A 20784-nucleotide genomic window follows, 5' to 3' on the forward strand; every position below is an offset into this window, starting at 1 on the left:
TTTCCACAAAGCTTGTTATGTATTCAACTTATTCCAGCTGGCCTCAAGTGATTTTCAAAAAACTGTTTCCAATGCAACTACCATCAGAACGTGGATTAAGCACAGCGTTTGTTTGCAAGTCTGCATCCGCCCTGCGGTAGGGAGGCTCTTTGTCTCCGAGGGCCTCGTCGGTACTCAGCGTTTGTTGACTGAAGCAGGGACGGCCCCGGGAGGGCGGCGCCGGCCGCAGGACCGACGTTGAGCAAGGCCCGCCGGACCTTAACCCCGGCTCTTCCTGCCGCTCCCGCCTCCCGCCGCCGAGCCCGCCCCTCGGCGCGGCGCCTGCGCGGGCGGCGGCCAGGTGGGCAGGTGCCGGGCGGGGTGGGGTGGGGTGGGGCGGGGCGGCGCGGCGGGCGCCCGGAAGAGGCGGCGGGGCGGCCAGCGCAACAGGCGGCGGCGCGGCGGGATGGACAAGCTGAAGAAGGTGCTGAGCGGGCAGGACACCGAGGACCGCGGCGGCCTGTCCGAGGTGAGCGCGCCCCCCGTCCGGCCTCGGGGGTCCCCGGGCCCTGGCGATGGGCGGGGTCGCGGGGGCCGTCCTGGAGGCCCTGCCGCCGCGCCGCCCTCGGCCTCGGCCTGGCCTGCGGACCGCGGACCCCCGGCCCGGGAGGGGCCTGGCGGGGTGGCCCGGGGCTCGGCGGCGTGCCTGCCAGGGCTTAGGTTGTGGGCTGTGACCCTCCCACCCCACCTCGTGCCAGCTCCTCCGTGTCGCCTGTCTCCGCGACACCGTGAGCTCCTGGAGGGCGGGGACGCAGCTCGCGTCGCTGCCCAGTCGGTCTGCACGGCGGGCCCTCCGGAGACGGCACGTTTCACGGTTTTATTAGAAAGGTGTCGGTCGAGCTGAAACCTGGGCACTCTGTTCTAGAGCCGTGCGGAATGTGTGTCTCCAGTGCTGTGTGCTCTTAGCTTTTGCTTTTGTTTTCCTTACAACATTCCTCTTTACTTTGTGGTGTGTCCCCCATCTGGAAAAGGAGGGTGTTGAGCAAGATGATATGGCTTCCTTCAACTCGAGACAAATTCCTCCCCTCGCTTTAGGCGGCGCCCCCCCCCCCCCCCCCGCCACGGGGGTTCTCAGCCTGCTTCTCTCCCCGGCTTCTGTGGTTTCTGACTTTATTCCGAGTTTTGTGTGATCCTGGAACCTTCACCCCCTCCGTGACATCCACAACTGTAAACTTGTTTTCTGAGTCTTCACCTTGAAGAAGTGATACTGTAGGAATCCAGTGTCACAGGAATTGGGGTTAACTGTTTTGTTTTTTTTTTTACGTTTCAGAACAGCTCTGTGGGTTCTTTTTAATTTGTTGCCTTTATTAATTGGTTGAGGCTCAGGGGTAATTTCCTGAGTTCTTTGTCCTTGATTTCTGGATTCTTAGGAACTCTCCAGTCAGACATCAGGTGGGGCCTAAGAAAGCGTGGGTAGCCACTGTCATGCTCGTCTCCAGCTTCACACCCTGCAGATTGTCAGCCAGCTTTTATGAGCAGCCGGGCTTGGGGGCGTGGGGGACCACCCGACCCTTTCTCTTCCTGAGGCCTTTGCTGGGGATGGCCAGTGCTGACAGGAGCGTGATGCCCATATTATCTGTTTAGAAAATAATCGTGCAGCAGGAGACACCCCCCGGAGGGAATGGTGGAGTACAGATTGAAAACATAAACGCTGAGTTTGTTTTTACCTAAAATGGTGAATGCCTATGTTGGACACAATGAAGGGCTTTAAACTATTGTCAGCTCAGGCATGTATTAAATCGATTTTAAAAAGAGTAGGTGCTTCTCTCTTGTTCTAAAACCCTGCTGTCAGTTTCCTCTTTCTGAGTTTGCGATTGCTGTTTGCGTACATCATCGCGTGGACTTCCCGTGGCCGACCTCCCGGGAAACGCTTTGTAGCTGGCCGAATTCCTTTGCAGGGTTGTTTGTGGTAGGTGAGGGCCTCCTTTAAGATGTTGGGACTGACTTGATTGTCCCGCATTTCCCATGGTGTTGAGGCTGGCAAGGCTGGAGGAGTTTTGGTGAAATTTCTGTTTTGTGTGGTAAGTTGAAGTAGGTGGCCTCAAAGTCTCTTCAAATTCGATTACATAAGCTGTCAGAGGTAACCAGAAGTGAGTGATTTTAGACATTTTTACTCTTTTAATGCAGACAATAAAAGCATGACTAGTTCTGTTTTTCCTTTCTCTGGAACTCTGTCATTATAAAAGTTGCTTGGCAGTGTCTGATCACAAGTAGCCCTGTGGTAGGTTGTCAACTTGATACCTCATCTTCCTAAAGCCACCTTCAGTCCTTAGTTTCACTGGGCTTCTCTCTACAAGGCTGGGTTTTATGTTTTCTCTGAAAGAGTCCAGGGATGAAGAGGGTATGAACGGTGCTTGGTTTGAAAGCTCCGGTATTTGTGCAGTATTCCTTTCTCACCTGCTTCTGGTTCCCAACCCTGGAACCCGAACAATTCTTTGCTTTACTTCTTTTTGGCAAGAACCCCTCTTCTCTCCATGTCCCGGAGTCAAAGGGACCTTTGTGCCTAACTGCCAATCGGACGGCTGGTGAGAGATCGCCTACAAATTCTATCCAGGGACCCTTTTAGGTACTCTGATTTCCAGAAAGTGCACTAGCACACTTTCCAGCAACCGTGAGTTTAGAGAGACATTTTACACCCACTGAGCTTGTTTTCATAAGTGGCAACAAGAAGTGTTGAGCTTTCACTGCGTCCAGTCGGGAGATGTGGAACCACAGCTGGCTCCAGCCTGCCCCCAAGCGTGCGCGGGAGAGAGCTTGCAGCTGCCTGGAGTGGAAAAACCCCAACAGTGAAAAGTTACCTCCCCCGCCCCATTTTGGCAAATAGGGTGACATTTGGATGGAATTCAGTTTGAAAGACCTGTGGGACCAACGAGCTGTTTTCCTTTCTGAAGGTAGAAACCAGAACTGCTTCAGGTGATACTGATTTTTGCGAGGGCTGGAATCTCGCAGTCCTGTTGAGACTATTCGGTGATCTAAATGTCAAGGCCATTTCAATTTTGGTACTTAACCTTATGGTTTAGCCTCTTTTAAAAAAAAGGTTGACTCTTTAACAGAATCCCTGTTGATGGCAACTAGTGCTCAGGCGCTGAGTCCCATCCAGTCCTGCCCCCACCCTTTTCTTCCTCCATGCGGCTTGGTTTTCTTTTTTACGCCTTGGCAGGGTAAGTTCTCTGGTTCTTGCGTGAGCAGGAAGAGTGGTGCCTTTTGACTTTATTCTCCCCTTGGTGGGAGATTGGACAGGTTAGTGAGACGGGGTCTAACCCGTTTGTCTGGGGTGCTGGTGCAGCCTGCTGTCAGAGCATCACATGGCTCATTTGGGAGGGGAGGTTTCCTTCTATGGAACCACTCCTAACACCCCACTCCCGCTGCGTGTTTCCATTCCTCAGCGTGCCTTTCCATGCAGGATTCTATGTTGCTACATGTTCCTGCAGGTGCTGTGTGTGTGTGTGTGTGTGTGTGTGTGTGTAGTGCGATTGCAAGGTCAGGAGCTCACTTTCAATATGTGTGACTGTACGGGGTAAAAGGAGAACCCCTTTGGATAACCTGCCCTAAATACCTTTCTTCTGCGTGGAGATGAATCCACTCTGGAGCAATGCCTGCCACACCCCGGGGAGCCCTCTGGTCCTTTTCTTCAAGCATCCAGTTTGACAGGAAGTTTGCAGACAGAGTTGAAAACAGGTCCCTGAGCTGGGAGCAGTCAAGGCTGAGGGAGTGGCCGTTCTAGTGACCCTTGCAGCCTCTGCCACCACCTGCCTTCCTTCATTGGTCGGGTGGCTGTTTGCTCGGCAGCTTTCACCACGTTGCCGGATGGAGACCGTGCTGGCCTCACGAGGTGAGCCCCGTGTGAATATACACTGGGCCTGTCAGGCCAGGAGGCAAGGCCTTTGGTCTCACTGGCTGCCTGTGCCCAGCTTAGAGCAGCAGTGGCCACTTGCATCAGGTGGACAGACTGGGAAGGTCTCTAGCGCAGGCAGTTGGCTGTCATCTTTGACATGGGGAGTAAAAACTCTGGCGAGCCACTCACAGGCTGCCCTGTTCGAGCCGTCTTCCTGGAAATCTTGGCCTCCCCTGAACTTGCTCTTGGCAGGGCTGAATCATGGTGGCAGAGAGTTGGGCTGAGTAGGGCAGTAATTAATTATCTAGGATCTGTCTCACACTTGGGTGACTAGGCTGATGCCAGCACCCTGCAGAACAGTATCTGCACCAGGAGCGAATAACTCAGATGAGAATCCTGATAAGGGTGAGGACCTCAGCCCTCCAAGGTCCCAGAAGTGCCAGCAGGAGCAGCAACTGCTGAAGCTCGGCTGGTGGACGCAGGAGATGATGCCCAGTGGGCCCAGCTGCCTGAGTGCTGTGCCCTGTCTTTTCCCTTTCCTGGGCCCCGGCATGCCTCTCCAGTGGCGGTCCTCGTCCTGCTCGGGCTGCTCTGGGGTCTCCCTGTTTGTGAACTGGGTTGTGCTTGAGGCAGAGTTTCCACTTCTGGAGATGCCCAGCCAGAGGCTCAGTAATGTCTTATCAGCTGCCGGAGAGGAGATTCTCGGGTGGATAAGGACCTGGGTTCCATGACTCATGAGGGCTCTTGTAGCTGTGAGCCGGTAGGATTCCTGTTCCTGCCTTCCTCAGTACAGATTCACACACTGCCTCTATATTAAATTTTATGCTTCCTTTGTTTTTGGCGACTAAACATGCATATACATGTTTGTAATCAGTTTTTTAAAATTTCAGGTTGTCGAGACCTCTTCCTTAAGCTGGGATACCAGAATAAAAGGCTTCATTGCCTGTTTTGCTATAGGAATTCTCTGCTCGCTCCTGGTAAGACTTCCCTCCCCTCCTCTGTCTTCCGCCTCCCTCCTGCCCTCTGTCTTTCTCCTTTCCTCCACCTGTCTTCTCTTTTGCTCTTCACTGAGCTGCATGGATAAGAAGAGAGAGAGGTGAGGGCGGTGGGAGGGAGCTGAGGGGGTGCAGGGCGGGGCGGGGGGCCAGGCTGCTCTGGGCACTCCTGGCGCGGGCTGCGGTGGGTGGGGTCCTTGTGTGACACCCCGTGCATGCTTCCTCTTCCAGGGTACTTTTCTGCTCTGGGTGCCGAGGAAGGGACTGTACCTCTTCGCGGTGTTTTACACCTTTGGCAACATCGCCTCCATCGGGAGGTAAGTGTTTTATATAACCGTAGCCAGTTATTAGATGGGAAAACGACTGTGGATTATGCTTGAGACGAGGTGAGGGCAGATGCTTCAATAGTTTCAAAGACTTGGAGAGAAAAGAGGTAGTTAAAATACACCCCGTCCATATCCTATCACTTGAAAATGTTTTTATATCTCAGTTTATCTTTGAAATACACCTAAGAGAAAGCACACACCGGTGAGATTTTACATATGAGGGAGCTGTGGCGCAGGGCTGGTGAATGGGTTCTTCAAGGCTTACGACACACCCCTCTCCAGTGCTCTAGTCTTACTGCTGCCAGAGACTGAGTCGATGATTTCGGGCCACCGGGCCAGTGGCTGCAGGTGAAACTTGGTATTATTCGTGTAAGACCATCTCAGACCTGAGCATCGGCTCATGAGGGCGGGGTGTCCGATGGAGAGGTTCCGGATGTGGGCAGCCCTTTCCACAGGCTGTGGGTGCAGAGACGTCCTGGTTGAGCTCATTTACTCTACTGCTTCAGCCGCACGTGTGTGCTGACAGCTCCAGTCCTGCCTCCAGCCAGGAGTGCTGGTCTGACCTCTGCCTGAGCGGCCTGCTGGGACCTGACCTCAGCCATCTTTTGTCCACCTTCCCTTGTATCTCAGGGAATGGCTCAGAGCCCTGGGTGTCCAGGCCCCCCCCCCCCCCCCGCCTTAATTACTCACCAGGGCTTGGCGTCGACCTCTTACTGCTCCTTCCTCCTTGTCTCTGTAGCTGTTGTCCCTCTCTGATTGACTCACGTGCTCCATGAGTAAGCCCTGTTCACATCCTGTGCTGGGCTCTGAGCATTCAAAGACGAGTATGGTGTGGTTCCTGCCTCGATGGCGCTCACTGGTCGGCCAGGCAGACAGACATATAAACTGCTAACATAATAGGATATGGAGAGAGAGGTGCTCGGGGAGGGGCAGCTGAGCTGATCTGATCCAACCTGGGGAGCTGAGGGGGCTTCTAAGAAGGGGGTGTCTGAGCTGCCCTTGGCTCTGGCCTGTACCACTTCTCCTCTGAACTGCTGCAGGAGTCCTCTCCTGGACTTCTCTGCCTCCTCCTTGTCCCTCTCCATGCCATTTTCCACAGAGCTTTGGCACCACTCATGTTCAGCCCTGATCACCTCCCTTAGTGGCTCTCCATTCCCTCTCTACGGGGGACGTCCAGACCCCTCAGCATGCATACAGGTGAGGCCCTTAAGGTCTGCCCCTACCCAGTGCACTCCCCAGCCAGGCTCAACTGCCTGCATTTCCCCAGACATCTGTGTGCCTTTGCTGAGGCTCTGTTCTCTGCGTGGAATGCTGCCCCATCTGAGACTCCCTGCCCCCCCAACCCCTGCATTTCATGGATACTTGGTCATTTCTCAAGGCTCAAAAGTCACTTCTATGAAACTTTTCCTGATTACCTTTTGCCTTCCAGAATCAGTGACCTCCTCCTTTATATGGGGCTCTCTAGATCCCATATATATTTATGTGACAGCACAGATCGCATTTTATTACACTTGTTACAAGTCTGTAAGCAACTTGACAAGGGCTGCACTCTGTCTTACTTGTCCCTAATGGTCCCCAAGCCTAAATTGTCTGTTTTTGGCTGGAAATGTTAACAAAATGATTGAGTATCTGACTCTGGCCACCTCCTTAAAGCTTAATTTACTAATGCTTGTGATAGTAAAACGATGGCCCTCAGAGATGTCTAATCTTGCCTCTAATGCCCTCTCAAATACTACCTTTAGTGGGGAGCTTTGGGCAGACAGTGTAGCTTATAATGTGGCGCTTAGACCGAGCATAAACATAGGGGTGCGTGGGTTAGTCCAAAGGAACGATTTAGCAGATCCTAATGGGGCCAACTCTTTGCAGCATTGCCTAGGGAAGTAATCAGGGGAGCAGGTTGTTCCAGGGTGTGTCTGGGAGTCTGTGGCCTTACCTGTAATCTGTTATATTTTTGTATATTCGCTGCATTCAGCTTTTAAGGCCTGCCTTGGCTGTTGCCTCTCGTTCAGTGTAGGCTACAGAGTGCCTCAGCTCTAACACTTGACCTGAGCCTACAGCCTTGGGTTCAAGTTGAAACTTAATGGCGCTTCCAAAAGAGAGGTAGCTTTATTAAAAAAATTTTTTTAATTGAATACTCAGTAGCTACTGCTGGTTGGCTTGAATTGTAACCACTGACTGTAACAAGCTACCCTGGGGTGATGCCACATGGGGTGCTTCTGTCAGGGGCTGGGAAATGTGCTGTAGAGCTGGCCCGCCCCGCTGTGTCAGGTGTGCCGGTCTGCCTCATTCATGCACATGCTCCCTCACCGTCACCTCCCACGTGCCATTCATACAAAGGCACGCCAGGGATGTCTCTTGGAGCTTTGAGATCTGATACGCGTGGATTTGCATGCCGGCTCCTTAAGTTCCTAGCTGTGTGATCTTGGATAAGTAAATCTCACCTTTCTGAGCTTCGTTTTCTTTTCTCTGAAATAAATGTAATAATACTTACCTGACAGTTGTTGAGGGGGTGAAGTGAGGTCATGTATGTGATACCCGGCATTTAGAAAACGCTGAACAGATAATAGATGATATTATTATCATCGTTAGAATTATTCCCTGGAGATTATGAAAGAAAATGAAATGCTCGACTTTGTAACATAAACAGCCTAAGCCTGTAAGCTGTGGTTTTTCTTCTTTAGATTACTGGCATCTTTGGTTTGTCTGTCTCTTTCCTGGGGTAGCTTGTTGAGGAGGAAGGTAGCACCTTGAAGAGATGGGGTCCTCCAACCCCTGGTTGTGAATGTGGTTCCAGAGTCAGACCTACATGCATTTCCAGCCCAGCTCTGCCGTCTTCTAGTTGGGTGGCCTTGGATAAATAACAAGTCCTTCTGGGCTTTAGTTTTTGCATCCGTAAAATAGGTTTGGTTTACTCCTGTGATCAACCCCGCCCATCACTGGTTGATGGATTAAGTGAGAATAAAACACAGAAGGCCTTAGCGCTGCACCCAGCGCAGAGGGAGAGCTTTTCAGATGTTGTCTCTGTTTCTGCTGTGTTGCTGCAGGTAATGTGGGGAGGCGGTGGGGAGGACCGTGCTGTGCCCTGGGTGGTTTTGTCCTGGTCTGAATGATGTGTGTCTCTCTGCCTCTCAGCACTGTCTTCCTCATGGGACCAATGAAACAGCTGAAGCGAATGTTTGAGCCAACGCGTTTGATTGCAACTATCATGGTGCTGGTAAGGTCCGCCTTATAGCTGGACTTCTAAAATGGAGTTTTATTTCTGCCGTATGGAGTTTTTTTTCCTCTTAAACCTAAAGACCTTTCCTTTCGTCTTGGCTTATTCCCTGAGCCTGTAACCACTGTGGCAGAAGGGAACATTCTTCAGTTAATAATTACCTGCCCTTAGTGTTTCAGCTGGTGTTAAAGCACTCCAGAGGGCGACACTTGTCAAATTAGCCCAACTAATTTCGTAGTAAGAGGGCTTGGACACCCTCCTTGTGGTGATGGGTGAAGGCACGCACACCGGCAGAGCTGAGAGGGAATGGCTTGGAAGCACGGGGGCGTTCTCGGAGTGGGTGTCCAGCCTCCCAGGGCAGGCTCGTGTTCCCTCATCATTGCCTGACTTTGGGATCATACTTGTTTTCCTGAAGTCTAGTCTCCTCCTGGCCCATCAGCCCTGCGCCCTGCTCTGACAACAGTGCCTTCGTTCTTGTCATATCTTCCTGTCTCGTTAACCCAGAATGCCTCTCCCTTCTTTGGGCCATTCTCGTCCATGTAACCATCAGAATCATTCCAGACCACGTTCTCTGGCCTCCTATTATAATTATCAGTATTACAGTATTTGGAACTTGGTCAACATCCTTTTATTTTTAGTTTCATTTGTGTGCCTCTTATTCAAACAGGTAAGTCCTCTACGGCTGTGACCACGTTTGCTGTTTAGTGTCTTTTCAGAGCACTGAGCACAATGCTGGACACAAAATATTTAGGACGTGTTTATTGAGTGGTGACTGTTATAGAAGGATGGAGATGACAGGCGTGACGGACAGCTGGAATTCTAATTGTTCTTGGCCAGCACCAGATGTAGGTGGCCTGGCCAAGTCTCTCATAGAAAGAACTTTCTAAGAAAGGACTTAGGGAAAGTGTTAGGTGGGTGGAAACAAGTAACTGACTCGCTGACTATGAGATTGACCTCTCGTGTGAACCTTGTCCTCGCCTGCTCTCTCCATGCTGGAGACTAGTGTTTGGCGGAGTTAAAATGCAGAGGTGTGTGTTAAACCTCCTTTAGTATGTTTGAATGAAAAGGTGGATGGGTGAGGATGTGGACTGGAAATGTGATTTTGTTTGTTGGACAGAGATTTTGGGAAAATTTGAAAGTAGGAGAAGATTCTTCTCTTTTTAATCTACATGAGTCCTTATTGTCTAGGTCAATTTCATTGGGATTTTTGACTCTTCTGCCAAACGTGGGTGCTCACGTGGGTTAAATGCTTTGAAATGAAGGATGCGTTTGGTTGCTGTGGCAATCACAGAATCTGATTACTGTGTAGCTCGATAAGTATTGTTCTAAGTTTGCCAAGAAGAAGTCTTTACAGTTTTTTTCCGTGTTGTCATTGCATTCATTAAATAATGTTTCCTTTCTCTCCATAGTTGTTTTTTGCACTTACCCTGTGTTCTGCCTTTTGGGTAAGTGTGTGTTTTAATTTCCCTTAACCTTTGTGGTTTATGCCTCTTGTCTCTCAGCCATGTAACCGTGTCATTTTTCTCTTAGTGGCATAACAAGGGACTTGCTCTCATCTTCTGCGTTTTGCAGTCTTTGGCCCTGACGTGGTAAGTAGCCTTTTATACACTCCCCTCCCACGTGGATTGCTGACTCACGCAGCTGAAGGAGATAAAATCCAACACGGTGTGGGCAGGAGGAGTAGGAAAACATAGAGGCTTTTCAACTTAGGAATTCTCAATGGTGCCGGCAAGGTCAGATGCGAGAGCAAAGCCTGTTGACTCGGCCCGCTGCCCGTAGAGGGCATGAGTGGTCTCCAGTGCTTTGGGAGGCTGGCTTTGTGCCTGCCGAAGCATTTTTGCTGGTCTCATGGTTGACTTTGAAATATTACAAATGTTATTAAACCACCCACATCCGGTAAGAGCAAGGACAATGAAGTATTATAGGGGCTAGTGAAAAGAGGCTTGTGAGTCAAATAGACATTAGAGAAAAAGGAAAGGGGTAAGAAAAATAATGAGCATTACATTTGGGATGGAATGAGTCATTTCACAGAAGGACAAAGAATGAATTGTCAGCAGGAGACGAGGAACAGTGACTGACGAAATGGAAACGGTGTAGCTGTGGGCTGTGGGATCAGCATGTGCACTGGAGGCCTGATGGTGGGACCAGGGGTCGTGACTCAAGGCCCTGCCTAGTGAGAGCAGCCCTGGAGGCGTTAGTATGCAGAACCATGGTGGGGCTGTAGGTTCAGGGCCCTTTCAAACCTGTCCAAGCTCAAAGTGGGCGGCGGGGTGGCTCGTGTGGGACCTGTGGCTTCTGAGCCGTTTCTGTGACACTCAAAGTTTATCAAGGGCTGGCGTCTGCCAGAGTAGTTTTAGGAGGGACGTGACTGATCCACTCTGGAGAAAAATGTTTGCTCTAATGCAAAAAAAGAGGACTGTGAACGTTTTAAAGCTTCCAGGGATCAATTAGACTCCTCTTTAGAAAAGGATCTTGAGCCTGCAAGCCTAACCCCAGCCATCCCTTTAGTAATTTGGACTTTGAATAAATGCCTTTTGGAATTTCCTGTGTTCACAAGTAGGTGAGCTTCTGGACGTGGTGAGTGTAAGATATGGAGAAGAACGGCGGCCTGATGTTAGTGTGACACACACGTTTTGGTAGTAGGTCCTGAAAGGGCCTGGTCTGATGGCTTATGTTTCTATTTTGGTTTTCCTCTGGGGGCAGAAATTAGTGCCCACATACACATGTCTTTCTTTGCTTGTAGACTGATTTGGAACCCAGTTTCAAAAGGTCAGCATTCGTACCGGCTCAGGCAGATGGCGACGGGCGCGGGTCGAGCTGACTGAGAGCACCGGGAGATCTTTGGGCGTGGGTTCTTGGAGAACCGTGGGTTGCTTATATTTTCATCCATAGAATAGTTGGTAGTGTTTTTTTTTCTTTTTCTATTCTCTTTTCTCTTCTCTTAAATTTAATAGGAACACAGCAGAAAGTTTATCCCAGTTGGGTAGAAGTTGTATTCTGCCGAGGATTTGTAAAATACCAGAGGACGACTGATCTGGATTTTACTTGGTGTTCTTTTGGGAATACCTTCTCTGGGCCATCTGGCTGTCTGGAATCTGCCTATTTTCGGTGATCCTGCTGGCTCATTTGGTTAAAGCGGAATTCCAGTGCGGCCGAGCTGACAGGCTCGTCTCCACACAGGCCTTTTGCCCTCCTTCTTTGGCCATAGACGACACTCCCCTCCCTGGTTGTCCACATGTGTGCACGTCTGTGTGTGCCGTGGGAGTGTGAACCCTCTGCACTGAGGGGGGTGGTCTGGATACGTCACTGCAGGTGCTTTGACAGCTCAGAAGCCCCTTCTGCTGTGTGATCTCCCCCTCCCTTCGCTTGACTTGATCTTTGTTCTGTTTGTCTTTCGTTGTAGGTATAGCCTTTCCTTCATACCGTTTGCAAGGTAAGACTAACTGTATTTAAGCCTGTAACTCCCGTCATTTGGGGGTGGTGATGTGTTTGCACAGGGCCTTTTAGTGTAGAGTGCTTTCAGAGAGTTTAGTAGCTTTACTAAAATCCTTTAAGACAAACAGGCGGACGTTATCTACCTGTTGCAGACATGAGTAAGCTAAGGGTCCCCGCCGCTGCCGCCCGTTATGCAACATGATGGGCATTGGCCGAGGTCCTCTGATTCCTGGTGCCGTGAGCATTCTGCTGTGATATGTAGTCAAATATGCACATTATTGCTCTTCTAACCTGTAGCTTTGAGGGAATGTTTTTAAAGGTGAGTATCACTGAGCCAGAGCTGGAGGGGTCTCAGTTTACTCTTGTTTTCTTGTGGTCCCCCATTGATGGGACACTTAAGATGAAGGGGGAGTAAGAGGGCCAGGTCTCTGGAGGACCAGGGTTTCCTAATTAGCATGTGACCCTTCCCACGCACTTGACCCCTCTAGGCTCCGAGGACTCGCTGGTAACAAGAGGGGTGGGACTTGAGCACGCCAGAGCCCCTCCCCACCCTGAGGTTCTGACACGCCCAGCGGCCTTACATCAGCACCTCAGCCATGGGCCTCTCACAGTTAGCCAGGTGATCTTTGCCTCTGACTGTTCCAGTGTAATCATTTAATTTCTATTCTTCTCTGTCATTACCTGATAACTAAAAAAGAAGCTTTTTAGCTGTGTTGAGGAAATGAAGACTTGTGCCTGAGCTGGGAAGGAGGAAGAGCAGGCTGTGTCTTCCGCACGCCGAGTCTGTTGCTCACGTGATTTGAACACGCTGGGCAGTGACTGATTACGTGAGGAGCTGCCAGGCCCATCGACTTGGAGGCAGCTGATGGCCTTGCGGATGGTTTCTAGGAGGATGATAGTTGTGAGATACTCTGTGCCACCCCGGCCAGTTTCGGGAGATGGTGACTGTCTGAGAAGAGCGTGGGCAAGGATGCTCTTGGTCACTAGGTTTTTAGGTGAAATAAGCCGGAGCCTGTCATGCTAGAGCATCCAAGGAGATATTTGTCAACCTGCCAACAGTTTGAATATATCTTAGTGCCAGGACCAGCTGCATAATTTCCAGGCCCCAGTGCAAAATCTAAATGTGAGCTCCTTGTTAAAAGATGATTATGAATTTCAAGATGGCAACAGCAGAGCATTAAACCAATGTGGACCCTTTGAAATATGGAGTTCAGTGCAACTGCGTATGTCTCCTACCTTTGAAGCTGGGCCTGCTTGGGGCCATCCTTCAGGGCTTCAGACTTGATCTGGACTGGCATTTATAGATCTTATGTACAGGGATAGGTAGAATGATAGAATGCTATTGGAAGAAGTGAGTTTCATGTGCTGAGCGGATGAAAATTTTTATAGTAGGGAAGGAATCACAAAGGTGGGCCCTACCCTTCTCTTTGTAGCTTCACCTAGAATAGCCCTTCCCACAGTGTTCCACAGAAATAGTGTTTATGTGGAGGAAAAGGGTTCTGTGATCAAATAAGTTTGGGAAACAGATTAAGCAAAATTAGGTAGCTTCCTTGATACCCAGATTTTCAGATCCTTTAATATGTTGTGTGTATTGTGAGCTGCCATGAGGGATCTTATTTGGCCGTGAAACCCTTTCTTGTGTAGAGCATCTCCTGGGACTACAGTACAGAGAAATGCTGTCCTGGAATTATCTTGGTATTCAAACGCAGTGCCCGCTCATGCACATGCTTTCACTCACCTCGCCCTCCCTGTGACTCACAGTGTCCTTGGGACAGTGCAGCTGAGAACACAGGAGGAATGGAGCTGGGGCAAGAGGCTCTCGGACACAGCCGGCTGTGGTGGTGGGGTGGAGGTGCTTGCTTGAATAGAAGAGTAATTTCTTGAGCATCCACTCTTCCCTTGCACTGTCTACACTGAATTCCAAGGGGTAAGAACCTGGGGTAGGGCTAAGATGGCAGGTTCATAAGTGCTTAGTACCTGTAGAGAGCTCCCCTGTGCTAGGGGGCTCTGGAGAGATGTCCCTTGACAGGTGTCTGCCGCCCACTTAGCACAGAGCAGGCCCTGGTGAGTGCTGACGTGATGCTTCTGTGACGCTGGCCGATGTGCAAGTGCACAGTCCTGTCTAGGTTCTTGTGTCTGATCGTCCCTATCTTCTCCCTGTCTTTTCGTCTGATTATCATGGTAGCTGTCATTTAGTAAGCCCCTCCTCTGTTCAGTGCACTCATTCCCGCAGCTGGTCTGTAGGGGAGGTGGCGACGTCCTCTTTTACAGATGAGAATTTGAAACTCAAACAGGACAAGCCACTTGCCCAGGATAATACTACTCATAGTTCTGGAAGCTGAGGTTTGATGCCAAGTGGATCTGACCCCACAGTCTGGATGCTTTTGGCAGTGTGTTACTCTGGGTGCCCAGGAAATCTAAAGGAGGGTCTTTACCACTTACAGGAGCCTTTGGGTGATGATCTCCCATTTATCTTTGTGTTTTTTCCTTCCTAGGGATGCTGTGAAGAAGTGTTTTGCAGCGTGTCTTGCATAACATGCGGCCAGTTTTGCAAAGCTTTGGAAGGCACTATGGACGGAAGCTGGTGGATGGTTTTGTAAATATCTTTGAAACCTCTGTCTTACAGACGTGTGCCTTTTATCTTGCAGCAGTGTGTTGCTTGCAAGCTGAACATTTGAGGGTTGCTTCTGGAACGAATCAGCCACATGTTCCCCAATCTAAATGTGTGTAGCACAAAGTGAGAGGTGGGTTCTGTATCTTACGGAGTGGCCTGTTTCTCATGCACCTCTTTCCTCTTTGGATGGCGTTCCTCTGAATTTCCCTAAATAAAAACATTGTTAAGCAGCAGCAGACAAGCCTTGGGCACCTGTGATCCCCAGGTGGCGACAGGAGCCTCATTGGAGCTGTCAGGGATGCAGCAGTAAGGGACAGAGTGTGGGGTCAGCAGGGGCTTTGCAGACTTGTCGCTCAACATGGAGACCATCACCCTGCCTCACAGTGTGGCGTGCTTCTGCTCTGGTGTCTGAACAAGTGCTTCTGCCCCCCGGCCTGTGGAGGGAAGTGGAAGAGGAGCCCTTTTTGGTGATCTGTGCTGTTTTCAGCCTGAGCCTGGGTGCTCTTGCTATTCTGGTTCCACCCCCGACCGTGGAATGTATCTCCTAACATTCAGTGCACACTCTTTCTCTTGGGTTTTTCTTTCTTTTTCCCCCTTCCCCACTTGTCTTTACTCCTGACCTCCTGGTACTAGATTGAGAGGAACAAAGCAGTGACAGAAAACACTGCTGTTTCCTTTTGGACAAGAGCTGACAGGAGGTGAAAAATCTTACTCTTCTCTGCTGTATTTTTTCCCTTCATTATTTATAAGCGTTTGCTTTTAAACTGATTGTGTTTTCCATCCTCCCCTGGAGTGGGGCCAGGGGAAGGCAGAGCCTGGCTGCGGGGCCAGCAGGAAGGAGGCCCGCCCGCCTGGTGACCTTTACACAGTCCTGGGTTTTACCCTTGAGCCTGTGCTGGAGACACTGTGGCTTGCAGGGTGGTCATACCCCCGCCTGAGGCCTAAACGCAGACAGAGCACTTTCGTGTCTGTGATCTTATCTGGCCCTTCCAAGGCCTTGTGATGAAGCAGGGCTGTTATCCCCTGTGCCGTCAAGGAAATCAAGGCTCAGAGAGGTCACCAGCTCTGCCCAAAGCCACAGTTGGTGGCCGAACCGAGCCCAGAGCTGGGGGGCCCGGGTTAGTCTCCTTCACCACCCTGTATTTCCTGTGTGGCTCTGGGGTGCCTCCTGCAACTGTTTTCTCTGTTCGTCAGCCAGGCCTGTGTCTTTTCGGGTCCCAGTCTCTATGTCACTGCCGTGTCTCCCCCCAGTCTCCCTTTGGGAAGCTTTCTCCTGGCTCTGTAGGATCTCCGTTGTTCCCTTCTGTTCCTTTTTAGCTTGTTCCTGCTGCCTGACTGTCATAAATGCCCTGTCTTGGCATTCCAGGACCTCCGGAGTCCCCCTACACATGAGATCTGGGTTTGCCTGTCTGCTCCTTACCCAGGGCCAGCTGGTCTGCTTGGGCTCTTGTCTGGGGACCTCCAAACCAAAGGCAGGGTCTACCACCTGTCTCCTTGCCTGTGGCTAATTGCTGAATGCTTTCTCCTGCTGTAGCTGAGAGCTCAGACTGGCCAGCTTTTACCTCTGAGCTGGGGAGGCGTGTACAGGCGTGATGGGGCCAGAGTGCAGAGCCAGTCTGACCAGGCCCTTTGTAGGCTGTTGAGGGCGGCCTGTCTTATACTGAGGTCCTCCCCTGCCTTCAGCCAGGAAGGGAAATTGTATGCCACCCTCTGGCTTTTGTGGCTTCCTTCACATCCCAGGTGCCTCTAGGAGATAGCTCAGACCTCAGAAGGGCTCCAGGAAGGGGCCTGAAGGAGGTCCGGAGTGCTCATGATTCCGCTCTGTAGAGCCAGTGTGAGGCCAGCCTGGAGTAACACGCCAGCAAAGCTGATCCCTCTGTGCCCTTTTTAATGGCTGGACTTGACTTTGTGGGACACGCGGCTGAGGTGCCTTTTGAGATGTCAGCAGAGCTGTGTGCATAGTGGTAGAGAGTGTGGGCTTTGAAGTCAGACAGACCTGGGTGTGAGCTGTGGCTCAGCCACATAGTAGTTCATGGGGAACAAGTTACTTAACTTCTGGTGCCCAGTTTGTGCATCTGTTTAAAGATAATGGGGACAACAGTTCCTGCTGGATCGTTGCAGGATGTCATTGAGCTGTTTCAGGTGCTTGGCTTGGGGCCTAGCACAGCTAAATGATATCTCAGTAAAAGGTAGGTGTTATTATTTAATCCCTGAAATAATTGATGACCTTTGAAGGTGACAGGGTGACCGTCTCTGACCATTAATATATGTAAAAAAATATTTATGTAGTACTGTGTGTCCAGCATATGTAGACATTGCCATGCGTTATCTCATTTAAAATAATCACAGTAACTTTGCTGGGCCACTGGTCTTGTCTCCATTATCATGGGGAAGAGCCTCAGAGGGTCGGGGGTCGCTGCCAGACCTCACCAGTAGAGGGCGTCGGTTCTTGCACAGAAGCTCCTGCTCTGCCCTCAGGCCTGTGGCCAGTTTGCTCAGATGGCTCCAGTCAGGACACTTGGGCAGCCTTATCCTTTCATTGCTTCCCTGCTTGTTTTTGTCTGCTGGACCGTGGGAGGAAGAGCTCCAGACAATCTGCTGAAAGCTGTCACCAAGCCACAGTGCCTGCTGGCTGAGACGAGGGTGGGGAATGGGGCTTTTAGACCCCGTGGCTGTACTGGTTTCTGCTCCTTGCCTCCCCTGCCCTCTGTCCTGCCCTGTTCACTGCTGGGTAAAGGGGAGAGCGTGGCAGTTTTGGAGGGAAGGGAACCATTGAGGCGACTCTTGCAGACGAGAAATGTGCTCCCCTCAGGTCACGCTTCCAGCTGGGCAGATCGTTGGCCCTGTGATCACTGTATTGGGAGCAGCACATGCCCGGCCCGTGCCCTGGCCCTCTCCGCTCCTCGCAGCCCCTCCGAGACTGCTTGTTTGATGTGGCTGTCCGTCCGTTTGCTAGCTGGCTGCCTCCCTTCTGCTGTCGCACTCTCTCGGAGATTCCCCTTTGGCCAAATGTGCTCAGGGGGCCCTGGTTCTCCAGCTCCTCTGCGTGGCTGTGCCCCTGGCCACTGCTGCTCAGCCCAGGCTGGAGTTCCTTCTCTCCCTCTCGCAGATGGCTCTCTTGTCTCTGGGAAGGATGAAATACTATCCCCAGTTTAGGATTTTCTCTGGGTTGATTACGTCAGTGCTTGGAGCCTCTTTGCATCACTTTTGTGTGGTGACTTTGTGGGTTATCCACCTGAGTGACACCTCCTTTCCACCCTAATCAGTGTATGCTCAGGGAGCAAGAAATAAAATGAAACGCATCTAAATAAAATTACTTTTGGATACTTCCATTAGAAAAGATAGTTAAAAAGTGGGTCATACCTTAAAAAAAAAAGGGTATGGGGTTACTGGTTTGGCTGCTTCTGCTTTTGACAGCTCTGTGAGAGTGCAGTTATTGGAGCATGAGGGATGAGACTCCATGGGATGAATTGGGAAATGGAACTGCAGCCCTGTGATTGGATTTCCTTCTGTCCGGGGCAGCCCACCCCAGGCCTGCTTTCTCTTCTCTTTCCTCACATGACTTCTGACGAGGGGCAGCTGCAGGATTACAGATACCTTAAAATTCACCACCTATCCTTAAACCTCATTTTCAGCAAAAAAAAAAAAAAAGAAAGAAAAAATGAGTGTTTAAGGTTTATAAAGCCGTTTTGCTAGATTCTTGGCGTAGTTCTTTCGATTTTAAAATCCAAGATTTTCTTTTATAAGTTTTAAGATGTACAGTAGTTTCCTTGCAAATAGCATTTTTAAAAAAGCTAATACACCTTCAACTGAGGTTAAATACAGCTTGTGTCTGTGTAACTCATGATAAGACATTGACAAAAGAGTTTAGAAGTTTACATTTTTTGGAAATTCTTATTTAAAAACTTGGTTGAGTGGTTAAATTATGTGGCTTTATAGTACCTTATAATTCATAATTTTATGAAATTCTGAGATCTTGAGAATTTTTAGTCAGAGGAAAGTGCTGTACCGTTTATTTGATCCCAGTCCACTCAAGATAGGGTGGTTAGTTCCAGTTTTTGTCTATTTCCAGTTCTACCCCAAATGCATAGGTGACAGTCCCAAGTCCCTGGTACACTTCAGCTTTGCTCCTGGGAGCTCAGGTTCTGTTGCAGAAACTCACAGAGCACGGTGAGGACACTCACTGCAGAGGGGGTGAGTGGAGCCCAGGGAGGCTGACAGGAGCCGCAGAGCCTTTGTTCATATAAATTGACAGAATCAAATCACATCCTCCCTAGCAGGAGCTGATAAACTGATATGGGCTTAGAAGTGTACAAAATATTCCTATAGACATAAGCATTTTTTGAAACCAGGGAAGAGTGAGTTCACTAGACAGGAGAAACATGGCTATTTGAAATGAAAGGTCAGTCCATAGTGTTGTAGTAAACCATTAATACTGATGTATAAATTCACGGTAAAGTGGTGTCACTACAGTTAATAAACAGCACCAAATATATGTATATACACACATATATATATATCATGGACAAGAATTTCCTGATCTAGATAGGCTGCCTAAACTTAACATCCTTGTGAGGCATCCTGTAAGACGAATTGGAGACTGGTATCTGGGCAGGACGTTGCTCTGTCTATTGGACTCCATTCTCCAGGAACGGATAATGAGCCTTACTCTAAATACAGATGGACCTTGTGTTTGTGTAAATGTCCTAAAGGAGAACCATAGTTTACATTCAGTCTCATGGTCTTTCTGCTATGAAGTGTTTATTTTGCCTTTTTCAGTATATTTGCTTGACTTAGCCTCTTTGAACAAGGAAAGGAAAAATAAAAAACCCTTTGAACTCTGATCTTTTGCTGCTTTTGTAGATTCTGATTGTGAAGTTGGGGGTGAGGAGGTTCAAAAGCCCATGGGGAATTTATCTGCCTTCAGAACATTGTGCCTGTTGTAATATGATGAGCTTTTAAAGTTTAAAGTTTTGTTAAAACATGTATCAATTTTGTAATTGTATAGATACTCAGCTAATTTTGAATGCTGCTGATTGCATAACTGAATTTTTTACATCCAAAAATATATTCTTGTGTGCTGCTTTTCCTCCCTTGAGACTCTATTTCATACAATAAAGATTGTTTTGTTTTTACTAACTCATTTCAAAGAGAAAAAATTTTGCTGGTAATTAAGTTGCTTTTCCCCCCAAAACATCACAAAACAATTCTCCCTTTTTTTTGTCATTGTTTCCTTCTCCAATAAATGATAGCATTGCGAGCTTTACTAAATCCGGTGTGGTCTCTTACTCATGTTTGTTTTTCCAGGAGTCGCTAAGCCAAAAGAAGACTATGACTACAAGAAAAGACCGTGTCTTTAATTCGAATTCTTAATGTGTAGCACACATTGTAAGCACTTAAAGATATTTTTTGAGCTAAATTGCTGGATAACCCTCTCTTTCTGATGACTTGGGGGATAGCGTGGGTCTCAGAACAGTTTGAAGGTTTTGAAGGTATGACATCTCAAGTGTTTATTTTAGATTATTTCTGCACACCTACCTGGTTTAGTCGCTTTGCATAAACTAGGTTGTCAAATTCAATAGCATAAAGTTTGTAGTATTCCCTTATTCTTTTAATGTCTGTAGGATTTGTAGTTATGTCTGCTCTTTCATTACTGATACTATAATTTGTGTCTCCTGTCTTGATCAGTCTAGCTAGAGGTTTATCATTTTATTGATCCTTTCAAAGACAACCCAGTTGAAAAGATCTGAACAGACATTTAACAAAAGAAGATGCATGAATCCATTTAACAAAAGAAAATATGTGAATGGCCAACAAACATCTAATACATGCTGTATTATCATTATATGAAGTTTTAAAAAATGGAAAACTCAATTCTAGACTTTAAAGACGCATTCTCAGGTTATAGTGAAAAGCACAGAAGCTGCTTGCATACAGATTAGGATAGTGATGACTGTGGGAGGGGTGGAGAGGTTAGCGATTGGGACGGGACGCGGGTGAGAGGGACTCTGGGTGCTGGTCATATCCTGTTTCTTGGTAAGTGGTTCTTGCAAGGTGTCCACTCTGATCAGTCACGCACTGTGTGTTTTGCGTATGTGCACTTTGGTGATGTGTTCTATTGTACAATAAAAGCCAGCTTTGGTTTCATTGCTTTTCACTATTGGTTGTCTGTTTTTTTATTTAATTGATTTATTTTCTTACCTTTATTAATTTCTTTCCTTATGCTTACTTTGGGTTTAAGTTACTCTTCTAGCTTTTTAAGCTTAAATAATTGATTTTAGATCTTTCTTCTTTTCTAGTATAACGCTATAATTTTCCCTCTAAGC

The 20784-nt window shown here is 49.0% G+C and overlaps 1 protein-coding gene across 1 annotated transcript; it reads left to right on the forward strand.

Annotated features, from left to right (window-relative positions):
- The first annotated feature begins 362 nt into the window (after positions 1–362).
- SFT2D2 (SFT2 domain containing 2) lies at positions 363–19729 on the forward strand. Its single transcript, XM_046680937.1, has 8 exons — positions 363–508; positions 4765–4851; positions 5101–5186; positions 8328–8409; positions 9819–9854; positions 9940–9998; positions 11813–11842; positions 14340–19729. Exons 1-8 carry the CDS (start codon positions 446–448, stop codon positions 14377–14379), a joined length of 483 nt encoding a protein of 160 aa, XP_046536893.1. The 5' UTR covers positions 363–445; the 3' UTR covers positions 14380–19729.
- The last annotated feature ends 1055 nt before the right edge of the window (positions 19730–20784 follow it).

The sequence above is a fragment of the Equus quagga genome, chromosome 13, assembly GCF_021613505.1.
Source record: "Equus quagga isolate Etosha38 chromosome 13, UCLA_HA_Equagga_1.0, whole genome shotgun sequence".
Taxonomy (NCBI): Eukaryota; Metazoa; Chordata; class Mammalia; order Perissodactyla; family Equidae; genus Equus; species Equus quagga.

Coding starts and splice junctions, on each gene's coding strand:
- SFT2D2 (XM_046680937.1), top strand. CDS start 446: ATGGACAAGCTGAAGAAGGTGCTGAGCGGGCAGGACACCGAGGACCGC. Junction 4,852..5,100: donor GAATTCTCTGCTCGCTCCTG/GTAAGACTTCCC, acceptor TTCCTCTTCCAG/GGTACTTTTCTGCTCTGGGT. Junction 5,187..8,327: donor AACATCGCCTCCATCGGGAG/GTAAGTGTTTTA, acceptor TCTGCCTCTCAG/CACTGTCTTCCTCATGGGAC.